The sequence below is a fragment of the Rattus rattus genome, chromosome 4, assembly GCF_011064425.1.
Source record: "Rattus rattus isolate New Zealand chromosome 4, Rrattus_CSIRO_v1, whole genome shotgun sequence".
In the NCBI taxonomy this organism is placed as follows: domain Eukaryota; kingdom Metazoa; phylum Chordata; class Mammalia; order Rodentia; family Muridae; genus Rattus; species Rattus rattus.
In genome coordinates, this window is record NC_046157.1 from 98,832,750 (window position 1) to 98,853,335 (window position 20,586).

Sequence of the window (20,586 nt, forward strand, 5' to 3'; positions counted from 1 at the left end):
CCCTGTGGTTACTGGGAATTGAGCTCAGGACCTCTGGAAGAGCAATCAGTGCTCTTCACCACTGAGTCATCTCTTCAGCCTGTCTATTGCTTCTTTAGCCTTTGGCTATGCTCAGCTCAGAAAACATACAAGAGGCATGATTTGTGCAAGCATTCTGATGTCTCTCTGTGGTAATCTTAGTAGGAGGGCTTTGGTTCATAATGCAGGCATTTTTGGGTCATTTATGGCGGCTACTCCTGCCCTCCAGTTCTAGAGAGTCATAGTACACTATTTCCATGGTAAAAGCCCTCTCGTTAATTTCTCTGGACTCTGGTTGAGATATCTGTGATAGTTAGGTCTTGCACTTCAAAACAAACAAACAAACAAACAAACAAGTCCTTCTTCTGAATTATTTTCTCTTTCTTTCTTTCTTTCTTTCTTTCTTTCTTTCTTTCTTTCTTTCTTTCTTTCCTTTCTATTTTACTTCCCAAGATGCTGTTACAACCTGGTATTTCCTTCTATTTTCTTTTCTGCTTTCTTACTTTTCCATCTATCCCATCTCTGAATCTGCTCTCTGTGACTGAAGCATGAGGGACGGTGCATCAACTTGTATGACCCAGGCTGTGCATACTGATTAGCTGCTTTTCTTTATGGTGGCTGAGGGACCAATCAAGTTATTTCACCAGATAAAATTAAAGCATAAATATGTAGCTTGCTTTCTTTGGGATTTGATTGCTTCTTAAGGGAGACAGGATAATCTTCCAGTCCACCTTCTCACTGGTCTGTCAGGGCTGGTTTTACAGAAGTTCAGTGAATTGTTGATTTTGCTGTTAGCATTACTCTACACTGAACTGGTACAATGTCTCCAGAATCAGTTTTTATTATGAATCGCTCATACATTTGTTGATGTCTACCCAAAAGTTCAGTAACGCCTGTGGAGGGCACCATGTTGAATTTTGAGTCCTAACCCTGATTGGTTCCAAGACGCAGCAATTTTGAAGAAGTGGGGGCAGAAAGAGTGAGATACCAACTAACACAGGTAGGTATCTCAACCAGAGGATTGGGAAGACACTGTGAAATGTCCTCAGGACATGACATGACCACTACACTTATGACCTCACAGCAGCAACATATGATTATATGGAGAAGACCAAACCACTTAAAAATTCCAGCAGGCAATCCTATCCATTTTCTTTGGGTGGATGGTGCCATGATCCCACTGGATGACCCAATGCTCGGGTAGATATGGGTATCACTTACTGGACTTAGAGGGTTGTAGAAAACCCAGATGAGAGGGAGATGTATTGGAGGGGGGAAGCAGGAGCAGAAAGAAGGAAGTTGGGGTAGATCCAATCAAGGTACTTTGTATACATGTATGAAAATTTCCAAAATTGGATTTGGACTCAAAAAGCCAGGATTTAGGTTTTGGCCAGAGTCCCGGACCAGCGGAGGATCCCTGCCTTCAGCAGTTCTCTGCTCTCAGGCCCCCTGGAGGGGAGTTCTCGCCGCCTGGTCGGGCGGACACTCCTGAGGCAGCAGAGCGGAGGAGACCACCAACGCTGCCCACCCCTGCCCACATCCCTGGCCCAGGAGGAAACTGTATACGGCCTCTGGGTACACGTAGAGGAGGGCCCAGGAGCAGCAGGTCCACTGCGTCTGAGACACCGCACCTGAAGGGACCAACCGGATAAACAGTTCTCTGCACCCAAATCCCGTGGGAGGGAGAGCTAAACCTTCAGAGAGGCAGACACGCCTGGGAAACCAGAAGAGACTGCACGCTGCACACAGTTCTGATCCCAGAGGAAAACAAAAGCTATCTGGAACCTGGTGCACGGAACCTCCCGGAAAAGCGGCACATCTTCCTGGTTGCTGAGGCGAAAGGAGAGCTCATAGGCAACACCCCGAGAGCAAACTTGAGCCTGGGGACCACAGGTAAGACAAACTTTTCTGCTACAAACAACTTGCCTGGTGAACTCAAGACACAGGCTCACAGGAACAGCTGAAGACCTGTAGAGAGGAAAAACTACACTCCCGAAAGCAGAACACTCTGTCCCCATAACTGGCTGAAAGAAAACAGGAAAACAGGTCTACAGCACTCCTGAAACACAGGCTTATAAGACAGTCTAGCCACTGTCAGAAATAGCAGAACAAAGTAACACTAGAGATAATCTGATGGCGAGAGGCAAGCACAGGAACCCAAGCAACAGAAACCAAGACTACATGGCATCATCGGAGCCCAATTCTCCCACCAAAGCAAACACGGAATATCCAAACACACCAGAAAAGCAAGATCTAGTTTCAAAATCTTATTTGATCATGATGTTGGAGGACTTCAAGAAAGACATGAAGAACTCCCTTAGAGAAACACAGGAAAACATAAATAAACAAGTAGAAGCCTACAAGAGAGAGGAATCATAAAAAACTCCTAAAAAGAATTCCAGGAAAATATAAATAAACAAGTAGAAGCCCATAGAGAGGAGTCACAAAAATCCTAAAAGAATTCAGGAAAACATAAATAAACAAGTAGAAGTCCATAGAGAGGAGTCACAAAAAATCCTGAAAGAATTCCAGGAAAACACAATCAAACAGTTGAAGGAATTAAAATGGAAATAGAAGCAATCAAGAAAGAACACATGGAAACAACCTGGATATAGAAAACCAAAAGAAGAGACAAGGAGCTGTAGATACAAACTTCACCAACAGAATACAAAGAGATGGAGAGAGAATCTCAGGAGCAGAAGATTCCATAGAAATCATTGACTCAACTGTCAAAGATAATGTAAAGCGGAAAAAGCTACTGGTCCAAAACATACAGGAAATCCAGGACTCAATGAGAAGATCAAACCTAAGGATAATAGGTATAGAAGAGAGTGAAGACTCCCAGCTCAAAGGACCAGTAAATATCTTCAACAAAATCATAGAAGAAAACTTCCTAACCTAAAAAAGAGATACCCATAGGCATACAAGAAGCCTACAGAACTCCAAATAGATTGGACCAGAAAAGAAACACCTCCGTCACATAATAGTCAAAACACCAAACGCACAAAATAAAGAAAAGAATATTAAAAGCAGTAAGGGAAAAAGGTCAAGTAACATATAAAGGTAGACCTATCAGAATCACACCAGACTTTCGCCAAAAACTATGAAGGCCAGAAGATCCTGGACTGATGTTATACAGACCATAAGAGAACACAAATGCCAGCCCAGGTTACTGTATCCTGCAAAACTCTCAATTAACATAGATGGAGAAACCAAGATATTCCATGACAAAACCAAATTTACACAATATCTTTCTACAAATCCAGCACTACAAAGGATAATAAATGGTAAAGCCCAACATAAGGAGGCAAGCTATACCCTAGAAGAAGCAAGAAACTAATTGTCTTGGCAACAAAACAAAGAGAAGAAAAGCACACAAACATAACCTCACATCCAAATATGAATACAACAGGAAGCAACAATCACTATTCCTTAATATCTCTCAAAATCAATGGCCTCAACTCCCCAATAAAAAGACATAGATTAACAAACTGGATATGCAACGAGGACCCTGCATTCTGCTGCCTACAGGAAACACACCTCAGAGACAAAGACAGACACTACCTCAGAGTGAAAGGCTGGAAAACAACTTTCCAAGCAAATGGTCAGAAGAAGCAAGCTGGAGTTGCCATTCTAATATCAGATAAAATCAATTTTCAACTAAAAGTCATCAAAAAAGATAAGGAAGGACACTTCATATTCATTAAAGGAAAAATACACCAAGATGAACTCTCAATCCTAAATATCTATGCCCCAAATACAAGGGCACCTACATACGTAAAAGAAACCTTACTAAAGCTCAAAACACACATTACACCTCACACAATAATAGTAGGAGATTTCAACACCCCACTCTCATCAATGGACAGATCATGGAAACAGAAATTAAACAGAGACGTAGAAAGACTAAGAGAAGTCATGAGCCAAATGGACTTAACAGATATTTATAGAACATTCTATCCTAAAGCAAAAGGATATACCTTCTTCTCAGCTCCTCATGGTACTTTCTCCAAAATTGACCATATAATTGGTCAAAAAACGGGCCTCAACAGGTACAGAAAGATAGAAATAATCCCATGCGTGCTATCAGACTACCACGGCCTAAAACTGGTCTTCAATAACAATAAGGGAAGAATGCCCACATATACGTGGAAATTGAACAATGCTCTACTCAATGATAACCTTGTCAAGGAAGAAATAAAGAAAGAAATTAAAAACTTCTTAGAATTTAATGAAAATGAAGGTACAACAAACCCAAACTTATGGGACACGATGAAAGCTTTGCTAAGAGGAAAACTCATAGCGCTGAGTGCCTGTAGAAAGAAACAGGAGAGAGCATATATCAGCAGCTTGACAGCACACCTAAAAGCTCTAGAACAAAAAGAAGCAAATACACCCAGGAGGAGTAGAAGGCAGGAAATAATCAAACTCAGAGCCGAAATCAACCAAGTAGAAACAAAAAGGACCATAGAAAGAATCAACAGAACCAAAAGTTGGTTCTTTGAGAAAATCAACAAGATAGATAAACCCTTAGCCAGACTAACGAGAGGACACAGAGAGTGTGTCCAAATTAACAAAATCAGAAATGAAAAGGGAGACATAACTACAGATTCAGAGGAAATTCAAAAAATCATCAGATCTTACTATAAAAGCCTATATTCAACAAAACTTGAAAATCTGCAGGAAATGGACAATTTCCTAGACAGATACCAGGTAACGAAGTTAAATCAGGAACAGATAAACCAGTTAAACAACCCCATAACTCCTAAGGAAATAGAAGAAGTCATTAAAGGTCTCCCAACCAAAAAGAGCCCAGGTCCAGACGGGTTTAGTGCAGAATTCTATCAGACCTTCATAGAAGACCTCATACCAATATTATCCAAACTATTCCACAAAATTGAAACAGATGGAGCACTACCAATTCCTTCTATGAAGCCACAATTACTCTTATACCTAAACCACACAAAGACCCAACAAAGAAAGAGAACTTCAGACCAATTTCCCTTATGAATATCGATGCAAAAATACTCAATAAAATTCTGGCAAACCTAATCCAAGAGCACATCAAAACAATCATCCACCATGATCAAGTAGGTTCATCCCAGGCATGCAGGGATGGTTTAATATCTGGAAAACCATCAACGTGATCCATTATATAAACAAACTGAAAGAACAAAACCACATGATCATTTCATTAGATGCTGAGAAAGCATTTGACAAAAAAATTCAACACCCCTTCATGATAAAAGTCCTGGAAAGAATAGGAATTCAAGGCCCATACCTAAACATAGTAAAAGCCATATACAACAAACCAGTTGCTAACATTAAACTAAAGTGAGAGAAACTTGAAGCAATCCCACTTAAATCAGGGACTAGACAAGGCTGCCCACTCTCTCCCTACTTATTCAATATAGTTCTTGAAGTTCTAGCCAGAGCAATCAGACAACAAAAGGAGATCAAAGGGATACAGATCGGAAAAGAAGAAGTCAAAATATCACTATTTGCAGATGATATGATAGTATATTTAAGTGATGCCAAAAGTTCCACCAGAGAACTACTAAAGCTGATAAACAACTTCAGCAAAGTGGCTGGGTATAAAATTAACTCAAATAAATCAGTAGCCTTCCTCTACACAAAAGAGAAACAAGCCGAGAAAGAAATTAGGGAAATGACACCCTTCATAATAGATCCAAATAATATAAAGTACCTCGGTGTGACTTTAACCAAGCAAGGGAAAGATCTGTACAATAAGAACTTCAAGACTCTGAAGAAAGAAATTGAAGAAGATCTCAGAAGATGGAAAGATCTCCCATGCTCATGGATTGGCAGGATTAATATAGTAAAATGGCCATTCACCAAAAAGCGATCTACAGATTCAATGCAATCCCATCAAAATACCAATCCAATTCTTCAAAGAGTTAGACAGAACAATTTGCAAATTCATCTGGAATAACAAAAAACCCAGGATAGCTAAAACTATCCTCAACAATAAAAGGACTTCAGGGGGAATCACTATCCCAGAACTCAAGCAGTATTACAGAGCAATAGTGATAAAAAACTGCATGGTATTGGTACAGAGACAGACAGATAGACCAATGGAACAGAATTGAAGACCCAGAAATGAACCACACACCTATGGGCACTTGATTTTTTGACAAAGGAGCCAAAACCATCAATGGAAAAAAGATAGCATTTTCAGCAAATGGTGCTGGTTCAACTGGAGGTCAGCATATGTAGAAGAATGCAGATCGATCCATGCTTATCACCCTGTACAAAGCTTAAGTCCAAGTGGATCAAGGACCTCCACATCAAACCAGACACACTCAAACTAATAGAAGAAAAACTAGGGAAGCATTTGGAACACATGGGCACTGGAAAAAATTTCCTGAACAAAACACCAATGGCTTATGCTCTAAGATCAAGAATCGACAAATGGGATCTCATAAAACTGCAAAGCTTCTGTAAGGCAAAGGACACTGTGGTTAGGACAAAACGGCAACCAACAGATTGGGAAAAGATCTTTACCAATCCTACAACAGATAGAGGGCTTATATCCAAAATATACAAAGAACTCAAGAAGTTAGACAGCAGGCAGACAAATAACCCTATTAAAAAATGGGGTTCAGAGCTTAACAAAGAATTCACAGCTGAGGAATGCCGAATGGCTGAGAAACACCTAAAGAAATGTTCAACATCGTTAGTCATAAGGGAAATGCAAATCAAAAAACCCTGAGTTTCTACCACACACCAGTCCAAATGGCTAAAATCAAAAACTCTGGTGATAGCAGATGGTGGTGAGGATGTGGAGGAAGAGGAAAACTCCTCCATTGTTGGTGGGATTGCAGACTGGTACAACCATTCTGGAATTCAGTCTGGAGGTTCCTCAGAAAATTGGACATTGAACTACCTGAAGTCCCAGCTATACCTCTCTTGGACATATATCCAAAAGATGCCCCAACATATAAAAAAAGACACGTGCTCCACTATGTTCATCGTGAGCCTTATTTATAATAGCCAGAAGCTGGAAAGAACCCAGATGCCCTTCAACAGAGGAATGGATACAGAAAATGTGGTACATCTACACAATGGAATATTACTCAGCTATCAAAAACAATGACTTTATGAAATTAGAGGCAAATGGTTGGAACTGGAAACTATCATCCTGAGTGAGCTAACCCAATCACAGAAAGACATACATGGTATGTACTCATTGATAAGTGGCTATTAGCCCAAATGCTTGAATTACCCTAGATGCCTAGAACAAATGAAACTCAAGACGGATGATCAAAATGTGAATGCAGATCGCTCCTGAGAGACACAGCCAGAATACAGCAAATACAGAGGCGTATGCCAGCAGGAAACCACTGAACTGAGAACAGGACCCTGTTGAAGGAATCAGAGAAAGAACTGGAAGAGCTTGAAGGAGCCTAAAGGACCCCATATGTACAGCAATGCCAACCAACCAGAGCTTCCAGGGACTAAGCCACTACCCAAAGACTATACATGGACTGACCCTGGACTCTGACCTCGAGGTAGCAATGAATATCCTAGTAAGAGCACCAATGGAAGGGGAAGCCCTGGGTCCTGCTAAGACTGAACCCCAGTGAACTAGACTGTTGGGGGAGAGGGCAGCAATGGGGGAGGGTTGGGAGGGGAACACCCATAAGGAAGGGGAGGGGAGGGGATGTTTGCCGGAAACCGGGAAAGGGAATAACACTCGAAATGTATATAAGAAATACTCAAGTTAATAATAATAAAAAAAAAAAAAAAAAAAGCCAGGATTTAGACCTAGCTCTGAGTAGGTTGTCTTGATGATCAAATGGAATAATGTGCTGGAAGCACTCTGCAAACTAAAAAAGACTTGGCAAGTCTTAGGCATTATTAATAAAACTTGTGACATTTGGGCAGGTATTTGGAATGTTACTGAGAGCTGATGTCTTTTCCCAGACTGCTCCACTTGAAAAGTTAATTTAAATGAATCCGGCAAAGATATTGACACAGCTAAATTTGCTTTGAGCTTCTAGGATTTTAAACAGGTTTCTTTTTCCTTCCCCCTCTAAATCCTCGAGATGCTGGTTAATTTAGTTCTTTCACAACCAAATGACAAGGCAATTTTAACATCTCACTTGCCGCCATGGTGGCAAGAGTGTGGTTCAGACTTAAGACAATGATATTGCCTTTGGCCTTTATGCTTTCTATATTCAGCCAGGTTTACGGGGTAAGAAATGAAAGGATCAGCAGACGAAGCTTGCTTTTCAACCTGCTCTCGTCTTCAAATATTCACATCTCAATTAAAAAATAGATTTCTACAATATCTAACTAAAACCCCCGGATTCTGTTCAAAGACCACATAAGGGAGATGCAATGATCAAATAAATATCATGTTATTCTTAAGCAGCTTAATTGAATAATTTCATCAGAATGAGTGGGCAGCCACTTCCTAAATTAGCAAATTCAATTTGTGGTTCCTGAAACTAAAGCATAGATTTTTTTTTAAGGAATTCTTAAACATTTGAAGTCTTACGGTTTATGCTCAAACAATGCGGGGTTTTAAGTAAAATTAATGATTTCGATTCATCATTACTTTCATTTTTACAAATTCCCTTCCTAGTCACAAAATATGTTGTATAATCAAGTTGTGTAAAATGGAGCTCAAGGGCCCTGAGCTAAACCGTTCTGTTGACACGCACACCTACTGTGGGTTATCTTGCCTTGGCGACAGGCCTATATGTTCCACTTCTCTAAGGGTTTGCTTCAGGGAAACCAGTTTGTTTTGAAGTTCAGTTGGAAACTATTCCTCATGAGTCAGTAATTGATAAGGACAAAACCAATGAGCCATTGTCCCTGCTTTGAATCTTGGAGATACGGCCTAGGCACCATAGCAGCTGACAGCCACTTAAAGGTGCTGAACACTTGACATGTGTTAGTCTCACCATAGGATTCAGTTTTCTAATCTTTCATTCGCTTAGCTTTAAATGGTGATGTGGAGCTCGTGGTTACTGTGTTGACAGCATGGCTCTGGATTGTCACCGTTGATGTGCACACGAGACTTTTTGCAAGGCTTTGCTTTCCAATAGAACCGCTCAAAACCTAGGAGATTTAATATCTGGGAGATGGTTTATTGGTTCAATGCATTAATAGGGCTTGTTGCTCAGGGGAATTCTGGGATCCCCTTGAAAAAATTGCATGCTCACAGATTGGAGAAGTATTCTAGGGCAAAGGAAAATTGAGGAAGAAGAGAAAAATAAAAACAAAAACCAAAAAGCTGTAGGTATCTGAAAAGCACATGCACTTCAGTATAGAGTGCTCACAGATGCAAAGTGGTGAGTACCCTATCTACTACAGTGTATGCTCTGACACTATGCTGACTGTGGTTTGGTTTCAGACTTTTAAATCCTGGAGATTTGACCCAGGGCCTTATATAGGCTACAGAAGCTCTTGACATTGAACTACCTTCCCAGCTCCTGTCGAAAAAGGGTAAGCCTCTATTATCTTGGGGACTTTTTCTTCAAGAAAGCATTTTTTACTCATTCATTAGTGATCTTTTAAGAACAGTTTGGTTTATTGATTTTCATGTGTATGTGTGTTTTGTTTGCAGGTATATCTGTGTACCATGTGTGTGCCTGGTACCTGCAGAGGCCAGAGGAAGCTAGAACTACAGGTAGACATGAACTATCATGGGGCTGCTAGGAATCAAACCAGGGTCCTCTGGAATAACAGCCAGCATTCTTTACTGCTCAGCCATATTTCCTACCGTGATTTATTTATCTTTTGACTTGCTTTTGTTCTATTTTGAGACAGGTTTTCTCTGTGAAGTCCTGGCTGTCCTGGAACTCATTATATAGACAGAGCTGGCCTTGAACTCACAAAGATCTGCCTGCTTCTGGGTCCTGGGATTAAAAGCATGTTGGCCTTTATTTATTTTTTTAAATGCTTGCAAATATAGTGACAGTCAATGGTTTGCCTTGGAATTCATGTCCAATGGTTCATCTCTTGCAAACAGATGTAAAATAACACTATGTTTGAAACTAGTGTCCTTATTTAGTCTCTAGATATAAATTTCCTTCAGGATATAAAGAAGCTACAGTTTCCTTTTTAGCATCATTTCTGTGGGATGTACTGCATGCCAGAGACACAGGCAAAAGGTATGGAACAGGTCATAGTGGATGCAACTGAGTTTAGCCAATCAAACCTGAGATCTAAATTAAAGCAATGTGCTTGCTGTATTGGCTTAGGGTTTTATTGCTGCGAACAGATACCATGACCAAGGCGACTCTTAAAAGGACAATATTTAATTGGAGTTGGCTTACAGGCTTAGAGATTCACTTTATTATTATCAAGGTGGGAGCACGGCAGCATCCAGGTAGGCATGGTGCAAGAGAAGCTGAGGGTTTTACATCTTCATCAGAAGGCTGCTAAGAGAATATGGCTTCCAGGCGCCTAGGATGAGGGCCTTAAAGCCCATATCCATAGCGACACACCTACTCGAACAGGGTCACACCTTCTAATAGTGCCACTCCCTGGGCTGAGCGTATACAAACCATCACACATATCTCCATGGAAACAGTTCCCCTAGTGTTTCATATATACATCCCAGCATCCCCAGGTTCAAGCCTTAGAGGTTCAGCTACTTGTCGGGCAGGGAGATAACTTTAGGTTGTAGGACTGTTACGTTCTTTGCACAACAATAACAGAAGAAACAAAAGTGAACGGCAAAAAAAAGAGACATATTTTAGAAAAATGTTAACACAAGTCCCGAGCTGTTGAAAAAAAATGAAATACTAACACAAAACCTATGTATTAAACACTAGCTTCAAACAATATACTTATTATGTAATATTCTCAAACACTGATGCACTTCAGGCCTTCTCCCTGCATAGCATTAAAAGCAAGTCTACAGACACCAAGCTTCAACATTCTAAACACGTGTGTTCTTCACAACAGTAATACATAACGGGCTAGAGACAGTCACAGGATGCCAGGGATGATACTGTACCCTGCACCATCAGTTAATGACCAATTATGCCTCGTACAGTGATTCATAAAATGCATGAGGTCCTTCCAGGAGTGACAGGACTGATGACCTCTACACAGCGTTGGCAGTGCTGGTTAATGACTCAATCACGCATAGGCCATTATCCGGAAAACATGCTTTGTTGTTGTTGTTTGGGAAAGGGACAACACCTGCCCAAATTCAAGACGGTTCATTAAAGTTGGACTTTTTTTTTTTTCTTTTAGGACGAAATAGTAAATAGCCCTCGGATGCGATGAAGCACAGTGATTGGAAAACGACACGAGAAGCAGTTCTGGAGGCAGATGTTGCCGTCTGCCCACTATGCTGACAGGTACCTGGATGAGGTTGGCAGCTGGGTTCCTTCTTTTCTCAAAATGCTTCTGGCGGTGCTGTTCCTGTACTTTTAAGGCAAAACCTGAGCCCAGAATGCCCTGGAACAATACAAAATAGCAGTGTTTTAAAGGACAAATGTGTCAAACACCTCTACAATGAATTGAAAAGAAAAAGAGACAAACAACGGAGTGTAATCTGTTGATAATCAATGTATCGCTTATAAAAACAAAACCCACTATTTATCTCTGTTACAATATTGCCAGGTACCATCATAGTTAGAGAAAGAAATGATCATTAAATTCAAGCAAGTGGTCTTAAATGATAGGACTTAGGGACATGAACTCTGCTTTGGACTGGGCTGGGTTTTGAATTTGGGAGACTTGAAGTCTTGCTCTTGTAGGCATCGGGTTACTTTTAACACCGATGAGACTCTGTGGTTGTACATTATCCTTTGCGAACAGAATCTGGAAAGACATTGGGTGGAGTGGCTGGGTTTAGATCTAATCCAGTTGTAACCATTAGAGAGAGGCTCTCGGGTTTGAAGTTGGAGATTGGGCCTGTCTATATGAAAATAAAATACAAACAACTCCACCCCAACCCCCACCCCCAAACAATAACAACAAAACCAAGAGCATGACTCACTGACAAACCCATCCCTGTTCCCTCAGTCTTAACCTGGCCCTTGCAGCATGCCTTACCTGTTCTGGTTTTGGCTTGTCTATTTGGAATGCAGTGTTAATAAAGATTAATATTCCCTCCTTCATTGTTTGGTTTGTCCTTTGGAAGGTTTTAGTTTAAATTGTGTGTGTATGTTTATGCATGTATGTGACCAGGGATTCCTGTCAGATCTCTGGGGACTGGAGGCAAGGGTGGTCGAATGCTGCTCAATGTGGGTGCCGGGAACTGAACCCAGGGTTTCTTCTGTAGGAGTGATGTGCACGTGCCTACTGAGGAGCTCTAGTCCTGGATGCTTTGTTGCAGCTGCTAGTTTGATTTCCTTTTGCTTATCATCTTCAGCTGCAAAAATTCTGGTTCTCTGAGGCTTACTTTTCTTGAAATCAAGATGCCTTTTGTCTCAACCTTGGGTTCACATTCAGAGCTTGCTAAATTCAGTCTCTGGGCTTTGCCTACGTTCTTGACTTCATTAGTATGATGCTGGGAGCTCCAGTGCTTTCAAGTCTGTGGATTTCACTTGCTACCTATAAATTATTTGCCTTTTATTAAACTTCAAGGAGTCTAACCCTTAGGTTAGAGTTGGGTATCTTCTTAGCACTAAGTCAGTATCTTCTGCAGGCAAGAAATGTCCAACCCTCGTTAAGATAGCTCTTGGAGAAGTGGTGGGTTTTAAAAAGGTATTTTATTTTATTTTATCTAAGTCTCAGCCATGTGACAACTTGACTAAGATATTTTTGGGCTCTAGATAGCCCCTGACCCTCCATCTTATCTTGAGATTTCACAATTCTGAGCACATTGGTGACAGACAATAGGTAGTGCAGCCATGTTTAAAATACAGAATTATAAGATAATACCATTTGCTACTAGTGTGTACCGTCCTTCTTGAGTATTAATTAGGACGAATGGCTGTGTCCTGAAATGAGCAGTTAAACCATGAGTTCTGTTTTCCCTCTCTTTCAGTGCAGGTCTTGTACTGTCCACTATGTCTACCTCACACAGGCTATGATTACATAAGCTAAGCTTTGTAAAACCTGCCTTGTCTGATCTGGTTTGTAGATTTAAATAATATTTCCCCACTTGGAGTCACAAATACTCTCCACTTCCAAATCCAGATCAACTCTAGTCATTTGAAACTGTTGTTTGTTTGTTTGTTGAATGAGACTATTTGGGAAAGGTCAGCTGATTTTTCTTCTAACTTTATTTCCCATTAAGTATAAACATGTAGGAGAGAACACACAATAGCTTTATAATATATGTCTTTATTTGTGATTTTTTTTAAGTATTACTATATTTGACCACAAATCAGACTTATAAAATAAACATTGGGTTAAAAGCAAGAGCTATCATTTGAGCACTAAATATATAAATGCGTTTTTTAAATCTATTATTATTATTATATTTGCTAATATTTTTAATTATTTCAGATAATAGCTAACATGTATTTGTGCAATGGTTAATATTTCAAATCAAACAGAACTACTTGTTGCATTGAACTTAAGCCAGTTGGATATCTAAAAGGGATTCAATGTCTAAAAATCCCAATTACTTCATAATAATAGCAATTTATAGCTAGGGGATCCAGCAGGAGGAATAAGCAAGAATGGCTTGTGAGGCTGCTATAGGCAAGGTCTGTTTAGCCTGCAGGAGCTCAGTAGCCTAGGACTGGCGGGAGCCGGAGGAGGTAATCTACACTGGCTTTTGGAACAAGTGGCCTGTTGACCGTGTGAGGTTCAACAGAGTTCTTCTGTTATCAAGGTAAGATAGGACACCATGGCCACTGAGTTTTCTGGGTTGTGGGAACCCCAAAGAGGAAAGGCTCACAATCCTCTTCTACCTTTCTGTGTGAGTTTGAGTAAGAATGGCCCACATGTGCTTATATATTTGAATGCTTTAGTCATTAGGGATTGACACTATTTTAGAAGGATTAGGAGGTGTAGCCTTGCTGGAGGACGTGTGTCACTGGGGTGGGCTTTGAGCATTAAACAGCCCATGGCAAGCCCAGATTCTCTTTCTGCTTGTGGATCAAGATGTAGCTCTCAGCTACCGATCCAGTGACACACTTGCCCCTATGCCCCCTGCCATGATGATCATAGTGGACTGAGCCCCTGAAACTGTAAGCCAATGTCTCATTAAATGTTTTCTTTTATAAGAGTTGCCATGGTCATAGGGTCTCTTCATAGTAATAGAACAGTGACTAAGACAGAATTTGGTACCTAGGTAGTGAGATATTGTTCTGGGACTGTGCAAGGACTCTGGAACTCTGGGCTAGAAAAGCCAGTGAGTGTTCATGAAAAGCTCAGTGGTCTGTTTTGTAGGAGCTTAGAAAACAAGAATGTTGAGAGCAATGCAGAAGATGATGGGGGCCTGGCTCGTGAAGTTTCAGAGGGAAGCAAAGACTCTCCAAGGCCTTTTGTGGAAGATCTGTGGTTTCTAGTCAGCTGGGGCTGTGGAATCAACTGTGATTAGGAAGAGACCAGTGTTACTGAGGTGAAGTCTTCTGGGAAGTGTTTCCCAGAGTCAGCAAGCACACAGAAAGCTGTGTTCCAGAGGCAGCCAAGGGTGTACCTCCTACTGGCAACTCAGGTAGTACTGGTTTTGAAGGCATGAAGGGATCAAGGAGAGCAGCTGAAGCTTGGTACTGTGTGGCAAGGACCGGGAACTTAAAGAGAGCCCAAGAAAGGCTACTGTTTGGTCAAAGTGCAGTCCGGTTGTGGCAAAGACCTCAGCACTATGGGGATGGCCAATAGTATGGGATGACTATGAGGAACGTCAGCAGCTGTGGGGTGCAGCCTGTGGGAGGGGGCCTAGAAGACAAGCTGTATGTGCTTCAGGGGGCAGAGCTGGAGAAGTGACCTAAGTCCCCTGGAGAAGCTCAGGAGCTCATGGATCCCAGACATTGGTTATTGAGCTATTTACATAGTTGGAGTTTGGTTTAACCTTGTTCAGATTTTGACTAGGACCCTCTTGAAGTAAAGTATAAGAAAGTATTTCATTTATTTTTCGATTTTTATAGGAGCTTTCAGTTGAAGGACTTTGGGTTTTAGCCAAGACTTTAGGCCTTTGTTTTCTTTAAGAGACTGAAGTTTTAAGGCGTTGAATTTGCAAAACTGAGGGGCTTTTGAGTTTGAAAGTATTTTATATCGTGATATCAATATTAATGTGTAATCTTTGAGAACAACAAGAAAGGCAACATGGCTTATCAGTGATTTGTTTGTGTGGCAGCAAGAGGTCAACTGTGCTGAATAGTTGTTTTTGTGGACTTGACACAAGCTAAATTCATTTGAGAGGAGGGAACTTCAGTTAATTATGCTTCCACAATATGGGGTTGTAGGGAAGCCTGTAGGGCATTTTCTTAATTAGTGATTGATGGGGAGGTCCCAGTGCATTACAGGTGGTGCCATCCCTTGGCTAATAGTCCCAGGCTCTACATAAGGAAGAAGAGTGAGCAAGCCAGGGGGAGCAAGCAGGTAAGCAGCATCCCTCCACAGCCCCTGCATCAGCTCTGGCCTATAGGTTCCTGCCTTGCTTGAGTTCCTGCCCCCACTGCTTTTGAGGATGAACTGTTATATAGAATTATATGTGTGAAATAAATAAACCCTTTGCTCCCCAAGTTGCTTTTGGCCATGGTGTTCCACCACAGCAAGAGTAACTGACGAAGATACTCTCTCAGCAAAATGCTGACTCATTCTCCATAATTTCAATCAGGCAGCCCTGCTGCTGGCTGGCAGGGGCAGAGGACAAAATGACAGGTCAGCACCTAGAGTGAGATCACAGTGAAAGGATGCACAGGAGAGGCCTCCTCCCTTGACACTGTCAGGAACGGGTGTGATTAGTGCAAGCACATTCTATGAATTTCTAACATAGGTTAATTTAATTTGTATATAAAATGGCAATCGCTTTATTGCAAACACTCACACGGACGACTACTTAGTCTCTGGCCTGTAACCTAACACAACAACGTAGCTTAACCTCCCGGTAAATGACTCAGAGTTTCATTATAGGATCCTTGCTTTGCACTGTGGGAGATCCTGACCCTGACTCTGACCGACCCAGAGTCTTCATATACTTTGAACAATTATCTCTGCTCACTTACTGCAGAGTTTCATTTCCTGCCCTTGCTGCTAGTTTTCCAACATCTCTTCCTGGGCAGTGTCTTTTCTGCTGGCCTCTACTGTCTATTTTAACAGTTCATTTATTGCTGTGTCCTCAGGGTAAATATAAACATAAAACAGCAGGTATTTTGTGGCAGTACTCTTGGAGGCGGGGGGCAAGACTGAATTTTATTATTTCCAAAGATGTATTTTTCTGTAGGGAATCTAATGATCGAGTCTTTCTCTGTTCTTTTCTGGGTTGCTGGGACAGCCATCAAAGATGATTTTGGGCTGGATGTGGTGGCTCTGTAGCCTGGTCAAGATAGCCCAGGCTACACAGAGAATGTCCATCTTAACAACAGAAAGAATTTACTTTGAATGTGGGAGATTCTACACCCCTGTCGGTCTTAAATTATTTGGAAACATATATTTTTATAATCTTATAAATTAAGGAGCGTTTTCCTTTCTTTTTCTTTCTTTCTTTCTTATTTATTTATTTTTTTTTAAGATTTCATAGTAACCATGTGCATAGTCTGTGCAGTCTCCTGCCATGGTTTTGAGTGGTATGAACCTGAACCAGCTGGCCCGTGGAAAGTTGGGACCTGAGTGTGGGAAAGGCAGGAGTGTCCTCTGAGGTCATTTACTGTCAAAGGACAAGCACTGTGATCTAATGTCTGTGGCACTGAAAATCCCCATGTGACCTCGGTGTGCTCCGCTTTCTCTGGCGTTTGCTCTCAGGTTTCAGTTTGACAGAGGTTTGCACATGGCATTGCCTGCTGCCTGGAACAAGGAGGACACTGTTTTTCTTAGGCACACCTGTTGTGGCTGACCCTCAGTCCTTACTGTTGGCTCCCTGATGCCCAGCTCCACCTCAGCTGGAGAGGCCAAAAAATGATGTCCGGAGGGAAGAGGCAAATGGTAATGTTATGCCCAACTGCCTTTAAAGAAACAAGAGGCTAAAATTACCAGAAAGTCAAGCCTCGTCCTTTGAAGAGAAACTAATCAGGAGCCCAGAGGGAGATGAATGTGTTCTCCATTCTGACAAAATGCAGAAACTGCTCATTAAGGAAAAAAAAATCAATGGCTGTGACACTTGTATAAATCATCTGACACATTTACAACACTTAAGGTCAGATGCTTCTCACTCAAGTGTTTGGGAAGAGGAAGGAACTCCTGTGTTCATCTATCTTTCTGTTTGTGTACGTTATAAGCCAAATTGCAGTAATTAGCTTAAATGAAGCTATCTTTAAATCTTTATAAACACTTAGGATGGATTAGTGGCATGTTGACGAAAACAATCTGAATTATTTGTTTATACTTCTAGCCAGTATTGGAGACTCAGGATCCTATTTTACACATGATGTACCTGGATAGACTTAGAGAAAGTCAATGTTTATTAGAATAATAGTATTGGTCAATGAAATAGATTCATTCCTCAGAACACCAACGTGCGAGGAGGGCTCCCTCCTATAAATGTTGGGGACCCCATTGAAGTGGCTTTATCGTTGAGAAGATACTCACAGCAGGAAGTGCAAAGAAAGAAATACCAAGAAGGGCGAAGCCTGCAGAGAGCAATCTTCCCAGCCAAGTTAGGGGTGTTTTGTCTCCATAGCCAATGGTTGTCAGTGTAATCTAGAAACAAAGTCAACAGAACATCCAGCTTAAGTACTTGAGAAGGAAGTTAGGACCCAGGAGCGGGAGACAAAACAGTATCTCCCCTAAATCATGATGCAAGAAGTCTTGTTGGCACATTCTCTTCCTGTGCTTTAACTTTCCGTGACGCAGAACAGAACTTCTCTTTGTTTAAGGGAAGGAATAACCTGCATATTTTGTCCTCCCTTGCAATACAGTCTCCAGCTTGTCCATGTGTACTCAAAGGCAAGTTATTTGGAGAAGAAGATCATCATCCCTGATATGGAAGAGATAGCACCATGGATTTATAAGCCGGTACCCCAAACGATGATTTATTCAACAAGACTGTGTATACGTTTTATGATTTACAGTGGAACAGAAAGGAAAGGGATATAGTTCTTGTCCTGAGATAATTATGACAGGAAGGGAGGCATGACATGGGCAACCAATTAAAACAAGGGAGAGAGCCATACAGGAATTCTAATGTGTGCGAGTGCAAGTCCAAGTCGAGTGTATGCGAGAGAGAGAGAGAGAGAGAGAGAGAGAGAGGGGGGGAGGGGAGGGGAGGAGAGGGAGAGAGAGAGGGGGAGAGGAGGGGGAGAGAGAGAGAGAATGAAGGAACAGTTTGACAGTTACCAGCATGGGAGAGATGGGGGCGTTTACCTGGGGATTGCTACCCTATCGAAAGCTTTCAAAGGTGTGCCATCCTTCCTGTTAACAGGCAGAAATGATAAAGGGGATCTCCAGGGAGTGGACTCATGAAGTGAAAAGGAATAGGGCAGGCTTTGGGAAGTATAAGCTCTTCAGCTATAAGCAAAGTAGATTTGAGAAAGAGCAGTGGCTTCTCGCATTCATTTTATTAATGCTTTAAAATTCTTTCAGTATAATTCCTTAAGCTGTTGGTTAATTTATCTTTAACTTTTATTTTATCTTTGGCAACTATTGCAAATGCCATTGGCTTGGCTTCTCTCTCTCTCTCTCTCTCTCTCTCTCTCTCATTCCTTCCTCCCTCCCTCCCTCCCTCCCTCCCTTCCTCCCTCCCATTTTCTCTCTCTTTCCTCCCTCCCTCCTTCTCTTTCCTTTCTGTTTGCTTGTCTGTCTGTCTCTTTTTCCATCTTTCTTTTTCTTTCCCTCTTCCCCTCTTTTCTCTCTCTTCCCTCCCTCTCTTCCGACCTCTCTCCCCTCTTCCTTCCTGCCTTTCTTCCTCGCCCCCATGCCCCTCTCTCCAGTCTTCCCATGTAGCCCTGGCTGTCCTAGAACTCACTGTTCCCACCAGGACGGTCTTCGATTTATAGAGAGAAGCTTGCTTTTGCCTCCTGAATGCTGGGTTTAAAAGGGTGTGCCACAATCTCCAGCCTGAATTAGTTTATTTGTTCAAACAAGTGTGTGTGTGTGTGTGTGAGTGTGTGTGTGTGTGTGTGTGTGTGTGTGTTTAAATATATGCGATTGAATGCAGTCTCAACAGAGGTCAGAGGCTATGGTTCCCTTCCAGGCTAGCATCATGGGTAGTCACCTGTTGTGGATGCTCTTACTCTGGAAGAGCAATAAACTCTCTTAGCCATTGACCACCACTCCAACAATTTTCTGAATATAATGAAGTTATCTGAAATAAACTGAGCATGGAAAGACGAATATCATGGGCGTTTTCCTTTTCAAAATTCTTTCTTTTAGTTTTGAGATTATAATATGATGATGTCATTTCCCCTTCCTTTTTCTCCCTCCAAACTCTCCTACGAACACCTCTTTGCTCTTTTGGAAATGTATAGCTATCTTTATATTAATTGTTGATACATACATATGTTTATGTCCTCATGCATACACACACACACACACACACACACACACACACACACACACACACACATACACATACACACACTCCTAAGTACCTGCTCAATCTGTATAAAGTTACTTGTATTTATGATTCCAGGGCTGACCATTTGGTACTGGATAACCAATTGTGTGCTCTTCCCTGTGGAAGACTATTTCTCCTGTCTCAGCATTCCTTTGTTGCCCTCAGTTCTTTCTGTAGGATTGACACTTCCTGGGCTTTCTCCTACCAATTTGTCATATCTATTTTTGTCCTCGTTCAGTGGTCATGTTGGTGAGACTGAATGGGCGTAGCTCCCGACATTCTTAGGTTACACAATCTCACAGCAAACTCTTTGTTGCTTTGGCTCTTACAACCTTTATACACCTCTTCTGCAATATTCCCCGTGAAACCCCTGGTATATTCCCTCCCATTATAGTTAAGAACTCCATTATCCATCCAGTTGCTCATATCAGAAGCCGTAGGCTCATCCTAATTATTCTTCGTTATCTCTCCCTTCATTGGCCCTGTCTGAAAATCCCATGGATTCTGTGGAAGATGCTACAAATCCCACCTTCTGTCACCATGGCCACCTGTTAGGCCAAGTCGCTACACTAGTTCCTACTTGCTCTGTGCTTGCCTTTTCCTCGGGCCCTTCCCCTGAAGACCTGAGGAATGGCATTTTCTCACTCCCCTCTAATAAAAAAAATCAATGGTTATCTGTTTGTTTTTCTGAACCACAGTTCACTCAATCTGTTCTCTTCGGAGAGGATCATGATCTCACATTTGCTTGGAGTACTTTAGCCATCCTGCCACTCCAGTCCCCCAGACAAGTTAGAATCTTGTTGACATAGGCAAGCCCAGGTAGCCTTTTGATCATGTTGTCCCATCGGCAAAATTCTTCTTTACCAAATCTTCTTAGGGATCAGTACTGACTTTTATCTCTCAAATATTCTTTCATGGAGGAAGACTTGTCCATCTCATCCACAATAGAGTTTCTTGTTACTGTATAT

The 20,586-nt window shown here is 41.5% G+C and overlaps 1 protein-coding gene across 1 annotated transcript in view; it reads right to left on the bottom strand.

Annotated features, from left to right (window-relative positions):
- Nucleotides 1-20,586, bottom strand: part of Kcnq5 (potassium voltage-gated channel subfamily Q member 5) — a 550,136-nt gene that overhangs the window by 80,219 nt on the left and 449,331 nt on the right. The window contains exons 6-7 of the mRNA XM_032900855.1: nt 17,653-17,763; nt 11,368-11,463 (exon numbers count right to left, since the gene is read on the bottom strand). Coding sequence (XP_032756746.1) covers nt 11,368-11,463; nt 17,653-17,763 — 207 coding nt within the window. The remainder of the gene's footprint in view (nt 1-11,367; nt 11,464-17,652; nt 17,764-20,586) is intronic.